At 48.9% G+C, this 8,086-nt stretch overlaps 1 protein-coding gene across 1 annotated transcript; it reads left to right on the top strand.

Moving 5' to 3' along the window:
• Nucleotides 1-549: 549 nt before the first annotated feature.
• On the top strand, nucleotides 550-2,787 carry LOC131901741 (serum amyloid A-5 protein-like). The gene is made up of 3 exons (XM_059252831.1): nucleotides 550-640; nucleotides 2,102-2,240; nucleotides 2,649-2,787. The coding sequence occupies exons 1-3, from the start codon at nucleotides 550-552 to the stop codon at nucleotides 2,785-2,787; spliced, it is 369 nt and encodes a 122-aa protein (XP_059108814.1).
• The last annotated feature ends 5,299 nt before the right edge of the window (nucleotides 2,788-8,086 follow it).

Here is an 8,086-nt window from a genome sequence, read left to right as displayed (position 1 = left end):
GGAGTTTCCCCAAGCACCATGCCAGTCTCTCTCTGCCCCTGACCCCAGCAGGGAGGCTCAGCATAAATACCAGCCTCCTCTCACTGACAGCCACAGCCACCCATCTCTGCCCACCAGACATCAGGTGAGGGACAAACCTATGCACAGATACTTAGTATGTGCTGTGTTTCAGCAAGTGTGCTTTCCTCTCAAGGGAATTCCTCACTTCCGTTCACCTGGTGTGGGATTTGTGCCGGCTGAGGGGGCACATGGGAAATGCTTCCTGCTGAATCAGAGGCTCCTGGAGAGAGTAGTAATCTAGTCTCTGCTCCTGCAGCTCCATCAGAACTGCCTGCTGCCTTCATAAACAGTTCAGCAGGCAGGATGGGGTCAGAACTGAGACCTTGTGGCTCTGAGCTGGGTCCTGCTGTGAGGTCTCCAGGGGCCACTGCTAGGACACTACTGAACATCAGTAAGACAGAACAACCAGGGCGTATGTGGATGAGACACCCAAGAGGGAGGCGCCAGACTGTGGGCATCTCCTTCAGCCTGTCCTTTCATTTCAGCAGGATGAAGCTTCTCACTGGACTCATTTTCTGCTCCTTGGTCCTGGGAGTCAGCAGTCAAAGCTGGGTTTCATTCCTTAGTGAGGCTTACCATGGTAGGGTTTGGGGGCAGAGAGGCACAGCCTCTAGGGGTCTCCTGAGTGTTGGGAGAATTCCTGCAGATTCCGGAGTGTTAGCACCTAGCTTTGATCTGCCTTTTGTGATTGCTAGCTCCTGTCTCTGGTACCCTCTGTTTGAAGTCTTATCTGAGAGTTTCCTAAGGGGTTTAAAGCCTATGCAAACTTGGTTTAGGACCCAAAACACTGTGGTATTCCTTTACTGAGAATTTGCCTTTGGCATTGTCCCGTTAGGGGGCTTAGATAAGAGGTTTTGGTAAATGGAATTGACTTACTAAGGTGTAAATTGTATAACAATAAAAGGGCCCTTTGCTAAGCTACAGTGGTTCAGTCCAGAGAGATGAATCCACCTTGCAGTTGGAAAAGGCTAAGATTCATCTTTGAGGTGCCTCTGTGTCTTCATTCCATGGACCCTCATTAACACCACCTGTTATACAACACCCGAGCATTCAGAAGAGCTGGACTCACTGTCCTGCTTGTCAGGATGGACCAGGGACTCTGGCAAGACTTCCTGAAATGCACTGCCTACAGCAGGGGGCAGAGCAGAGATCACAACCTAGCTGTGCTTGAGGACAGTCCTGTCTGTCAGTCTGCCGGACACTTTCTAAATTCATTTGTGACCAATATAAGGTACCAATGGCATCACCTAGAGAGTTGTAATACCACCCAGGTCTGGACCAGTCATCCCCCTGCACCTAGAGACTCAAGATTGGCCTTGGGTGTGGCCTGGCGTGGTGACTCTCAGTGTCTCCTCAGAGGATCAGAACCTGCAGCCACAGCTGAGATCATTGCTTCAAAGCTCCCTCAAGACAGCACAGAACCTGTGCAGTCTAGTCCAAGGGCAGAGATGACAGTGTCACTGTGGTGCACATGCTCTCTGTCAGGACAGAATTCTTAGGGATCAGAGTCGATGCTTCCTGTGTGCAGCCCCCCTCCGCCTTCTGTATACTAAGTCACCTCAGGATGGGACTTCCTAGCTGAGGGTAGCTGCCTCCAGAAACACTGGCCCTAGCTTGGAGGTGGTGTGCTCACAAGGCATTTTCAATGGCTGTAGAGACACTAGGTTGCACTACTAAGGAAATGTGCTTTAGGTCCGGTGGCAGAAGCTAACGACTCTGTAGCAAACACTTCCACGATACTGAAGCTGACACACTTTGCTATGTAATGACATTGTGCTGCCTCATTGGCTGCTTCCCACCCAGGCGAGGGGCAGCTCACAGCAGCACTGTGGAAGAAAGGTGAACACAGGGCAGCTGGGTCCCCTAATGGCCCTCCTGAGTTACTAAGAGAGGACAGTGAGGATCAGGAGATGATCTTCCATTCACGCTCTCAGCTGCTCTGACCACAGGCTCAAGCCATGAGTTCTTTTCATCCCTTTCTTCCTCTCTAAGGCATGGGCAGAGCTTTAAGGTTCATGTTCCTGCTGTCTTTCCCATCTAGGGGCTCGGGATATGTGGCGAGCCTACTCTGACATGAAGGAAGCCAACTGGAAAAACTCAGACAAATATTTCCATGCTAGACGGAACTATGATGCAGCCCAAAGGGGTCCTGGAGGAGTCTGGGCTGCTGAAGTCATCAGGTAAACATAGATTGATTGGAAGACTGGACCTGGGTAGCAAGGCTTGACACTTCTGGGGGAAGTAGTAGAAGATTAGCTCTGGAGAGGGTCATGCTAATCTCAGATCCCTCCTACTCTTGTTTATCCAGGTACTGGCTCCATCTATGCCCAGTGTAGACCCTGGGTTTGGGCAGTCAGCACACAGCCATGCTATGTGAGCCTGCTCCCAAATGTAGACAGGGAATGACTCTCATCATCACCAGTGTTTCTGGTGTTCAACTAGTGTGGGGTGATCAGTCTGGGCTGACCTCCTGCCTGGCCCTTCCTGGGTTCCTCCTAAATCCATACCATGCAAAGGGGGAAAACTCAGACAGTGGACTGTGGCCATGCATCTTGGTGATGGATCTCTTCCATCTCTGCTTCTCCTAGTGATGCAAGAGAAGGCTTTCAGAGTTTCATAGCCCGTGGACACGAGGACTCTATGGCTGACCAGGAAGCAAACAGATGGGGCTGCAGTGGCAATGACCCCAATCACTACAGACCTAAAGGACTGCCTGACAAATACTGAGCATCCTCTTTATTGCCCCAGGAGGCTGTGATGTGGGCCCTGAGGACAGGGACTGGGGTTCTTCTTTCTCATGAACACTGGAGTTGTTTGGGAACACACAATAGTTATCTCACATGAATATGGACCAAGAGTTTCAAAACTGTGTTATTCTTGGAGTAGTAACTACTGCTTGAAAAGAGGGTAATAAACACTAACATGGAAGTGGAGCTGAGCCTGAGTATCTGTCATTGAAGGACATTTCTGGGTTCACACAGGGCAGACACCACTCTCACAGAATCTGGCATGATCCCTTCTCTGGGCTCCTGTGCTATGGGTATGTTGTTATTTGCAGGCCTTTCGATGTCCAGGCCCTTACTCCCTGTCAACCACATCCAGTCACCTGTTCTCATACCACAGCCTTGTGCTCCCTGTCTCTGGGGACCAGGTACACAACCATAGGAGGACTTGCCCTGCAGCTATCACCTGATCTTGCTCACTCCTCAGCAGCACCAAGACAAATCCAGTATTGCACAACTTCTCCATCCTAAGAAATATTCCCAAGTAGTTTCCTCTCGTCTTAGGTCACTATTTCCGTGAGAAAATACTATGGCCAAAGCAATTTAGAGAAGGAACAGTTTGTTTGGCTTACACTTCCACATCACTGAAAGAAGTCAGGGCAGGAACTCAAACAGAGCCGGAACCTTGTGTCAGGAGCTGATGCAGAGGTCATGGAGAGGTGCTGCCTACTGGTTTGCACCTCATGGCTTGTTCAGCTGGCTTCCTCATAGAACTCAGGACCACCATCCCAGGGATGGCACCACCCACAATGGCTGGGCCCTCCATCATCAATCACTAAGAAAATGCCTACAGCCAGATCTTATAGACACATTTTTAATTGAGGCTCCCTCTTCTCCAATGACCCTCTTGTGTCCAATTGACACAAAACCAGCCAGCACACCTCTGCTTGACTTACACTGAGTCCAGAGAAATATCACAGGGAAAACTGTCTCTGGGGATACAGACACAGCATCAACACCAAGATGCAGCCTGTTTGTGTGGCCTTTGACATCCCTGTTCTGGGGAAAAAGCCACTGTCCTTCTAAGCCTATTCTGGCTGTACAACCTACACACTCCTCAGGAGTCTGGGCACTTTCCTCCTTAGATAGGAATTCTGAATGCTTTTCTTGTATTGCACCTCTAAGAAATCGATGACCTGGCCTTTCCAAACTAGTGAACAGACTTCTCTGTCCACATGTTCTACTTGTCACATGCTAAGAAGTGGTGGTTGTTGAGACAGGGTCTCACACTGTTACTCAAGCTAGTCTTGAACACAAGAGATCCTCCTGCCTCAGGCTCCCAAGTTCTGGGATTACAAGCATGTGCCACCACACCAGACTGTTTAAAAATGTTTTATATGAGTATCGTGTGTGGGAGAGTACTGTGCTGGCTGGTTTGATGTCAATTTGACACAAGCTAGAGTTATCAGAGAGGAGGAAATCTCAATGGAGAAAATGTCTCCAAAAGATCCTGCTGGAGGTTGTGTAACTTGGTCTTCATGTGAAACTCCTAACAGTGAGAGCAGGGTCTGTCTCTGACTGTGTTGCCTGCTTTGGAATCCAGCCATAATAGAAGATGAGGTGCCTAATCTCGGTGCAACTTGATATATCATGGCTTACTGATATCTAGGGATGCCTGCCTGTATCTGATGAGAAACAGTGGAGGAGTGGATGCAGGGGAGGGGGTGTAGGAACTGGGAAGAGGGGAGAGAGGGGAAACTTTGATTTGATTGTAAAAACAAATTTATATATACACAGACCAAAAGAACCCACACAAATTAAAAATATCTAGCTGTAGGGTATTTTCTTAATTAGTGGTTTATAGGAGAGGGTCCAGCCCATGCAGATGATGCCATCCATCAGCTGGTGGTGCTGGGTTCTATAAGGAAGCAGGCTGAGCAAGCCATGATGAGCAAGCCCGTAAGAAGCACCCCTCCATGGCCTCTGCATCATCTCCTGCATCCAGGTCCCCGTCTTGTTTGAGTTCCTGTCCTGACTTCCTTCAATGATGGACTATGATTATAAGTGTAGGTCAAATAAACCCTTTCCTCCCCAACTTACTTTTGGTCATGATGTTTCATCACAGTAATAGTGACCCTATGACATGTGTATGTTCATGCTTGCAAGTGTGTGGAGGTACAGAAGACTCTTGGTTGATGTTGGCTGTTGTCCTACTTTGTTTCTCTGTTGCTGTGATAAATACTTTAACCAGTTGTGGGGGAAGGGGTTTACCAGGCTTATAGGTTACAGTCTGTCACCAAAGGAAACTGAGGCGAGAACCTAGAGGCCGTCACTGAAACAGAGACCACAGTGGAGCACTATTTCCTGGCTCTAGTTTGTGTACCGTTGACAACAACTAACCAGCATGGGTATCTTCCTCAGTCGCTCTCACTTCTGTTTACTGAGGCAGTTCTCTCTGAAGCTGCAGCTTGCCTGCTCCTGCTGGCTCTCTGTCCTTGCTCCCTGGGCACTGGGGTTAGAGGCAGCTACCACACCTGCCCAGCTTTTATGTGGGCCCTGGGAATGCAAACTCTAGTCCTCATGCTTCTCAGACAAGTGCTACCTACTGAACCACCCTCTCCCGCACGGTGCAGACTTTAATGTCTCTCATATTTATAAAGCCTTGGAAGGCTTGCTTTATTCAGCCTCACAGCTCGTCCTTTCTCTGATCTTTTGTTCTCTTTTCTTGCATTTCATGAAAATCTAGAACCCGACTTGGGGCCTCACTCTGCTGTAGGAATCTGACCACGGACCTGCCCCCTCAGTACTACACTCTCCTGGAGTCAAGTCCATGGCCACACTACCCTCAAGGCCAGTGCTTTGAGCTTGGTCACAGAGCCACCCTGCCACCACTGTCTCCCCAATCTCATTTATTCTTCCCCCAACTCCTTTTGTCCTAACTCCGAGACAGAGCTTATCCCCTCTCCCTCACCTCTGTTTGAACCTCCTCACAGGAACTGGAGATGTTCTGCTGGGAACTACTCTAATCTATGTTCACATTTCCTTTATTCTTTCAGTGTTTGGTTTTTCTCTAACAGGGTCTCACTATGCAGTCCTGACTGTCCTGGAACTCACTATGTAAACCAGGCTGTCCTCAAATTTACAGAGATCTGCCGCTTCTGCCTCTCAAGTGCTGAGACTAAAGGCTTGTGCCACTATGCCCAGCTCATTTATTCTTTTCAGTTGTCTTTCCTCTGAAAATAGAACTTCATCAATCTCCTCCCCTGAAGAGTACTCAATTCCACTTTGAGCCCCCGTGCCCTCCTGTGATTTGTCTTCTCTGCCAGAAGAGGGCGCTGCCAAGGCAAGTCCGAAATAAGATCCCTGCTTCTGTACACTTGGCTTCTTTCCAGCTGGTGTTTCTGGGACCCCCGGTACCCCTCACCTCAGAGAGTTTTAGGACTAACAAAATCCAAGTCTGCTTCCCACAGGTTCAGTGGCAGCCCAGCTAGATTGCCAAGGGATTCAGAAGTATGTATCTTACCTTTCTTTCCATGGCTGGTTCTCCCTGCCCCTCCCTGGCAGTGCCCTGTTGGGGGCAACTTCCCAGGAAGGCTGTTAGAACCCCAGCTGACTGCCTGGTCAGTGAGAAAAAAGCAGCTACTCTCCTGGATTCCTCCTTTCCAAATAAATCTCTTTCTCAAAATCTTCATTCACTGATGCACAGAAGAACCTTGCTGGGACATCCCATAGTGGATTGAGCAAGGGGGAGCTGAACAGATCTTTGCTGAGACGTCCCTCAGTGGACAGAGCAAGAGAGAGCTGAAAAGTAACACTTTCCTCCTGAGCCTGAGGGGATTGCTACATTTCTGCAATTTCTTAGGCCAGAGAAGCAGAGCTCTGCTGGGAAGCCCCCTTAAGTGGGTGCTGAGCAAAGCTCAGCTGTAGCAAGCAGCTCTCCAGGAGAGGAGCAGGATTGCTATATCCTGCGAGGAGACCATCCCCATCACACCAGGTACAGTCTGACTTTCCTGAACAGTCAGGATACCCTTCTCTACTGAAGCAGTTCCAGGCCTGACTTTCCCAAGAAGTCAGAAAATCTTCCCTCCAGGGATGAACTGTGTCTTAGCAGTTCCAGCTGTCACAGCTGTGCTAAACAGGACACCTTCAGGGCAGAGCTGCTGTTCTGAGCAACTCGAGGTGTCCGGGATACCTCGCCCTCCAGGGCTGAACTGTCTCCTTGCAGTTCAGCCATCAGAGCTATCCTAAGCATCTCAAGGTGTTGCCTGACTCCCAGGTAGTCAGGACACCTTTCCCAGAGTTGCAAAACTCACGTTTTGGAGCCAAAATCCGGGACCAAACCCAGACTTGTTGCAACCAATTTACTTAATTGTTGGTGCTGAAACCCAGGACCAAACCCACAGAGCTGCAAACAATTTACTTACACACAGTGCTTTTCCTGCTACCTGCAGATCAAGATGCAGGACTCTCAGCTCCTTCTCCAGCACCATGTCTGCCTGTGCACTGCCATGCTCTCCACCATGACGATAATAAACTCAACCTCTGAAACTATAAGTTAGCACCAATTAAATGTTTTCCTTTGTAATAGTTGTCAAGTTATTGGTGTCTGTTCACAGCAGTAGAAACTCTAATTAAGACAGTGCTGTCATCCCTCTTCTTGGCTCCCAGGCCTTATACCCTTTAGCTACCACCTCATTTTGTCTTTGGGAAAAGGAGCCCCTGGAGTCCTGGCAATGGATACACTGGGATCTCCACCCCTTATTCCTGACTCAAAGTACAACCCTTGCACTGTGAGGTCTAAGAGACCTTTTTCCTATGGTTCAAACTCAGTCTCTAAAACCATAGAACTGAAACACTATTCCATGAGTACCCTCTGGCCTTGCAGGAGAAGGGAGGCTGACTCTGCCTGGAGCTGTTTCCACTGCACACCTCATAGGCGGCTTCCTCTAGCTCACATCTTTCACTGAGGTAAGGCTAAATTGCTGTGACAACAATAACTCCAAATACTGAAGCTTATGGAACCTACAGATGCACCTCACACTTAGCAGTTTAGGGCCCATATCTCGGCCACCATGGGCTTCAGCTCTGCATTTCACATTCCTTCCAAGCTGTTTTACCACACTGCAGTCTTGCACCTCAAATTATGATCTGAAGGCCAGAAACATCAGTCGCGTTGAATCTTGCCAGAAGTACAAAACCTCAGGATCTGCACCAGATCTGTTGTGACATTAAGGATCACCTCATTTGTGAGTACCATGAAAACCAGAAATGCGGGTGCCCTACTACAGAAACCATTTAGAATT

The sequence above is a fragment of the Peromyscus eremicus genome, unplaced genomic scaffold, assembly GCF_949786415.1.
Source record: "Peromyscus eremicus unplaced genomic scaffold, PerEre_H2_v1 PerEre#2#unplaced_269, whole genome shotgun sequence".
NCBI classification, from domain to species: Eukaryota; Metazoa; Chordata; class Mammalia; order Rodentia; family Cricetidae; genus Peromyscus; species Peromyscus eremicus.
This window is presented reverse-complemented; position numbering and strand designations above follow the sequence as displayed.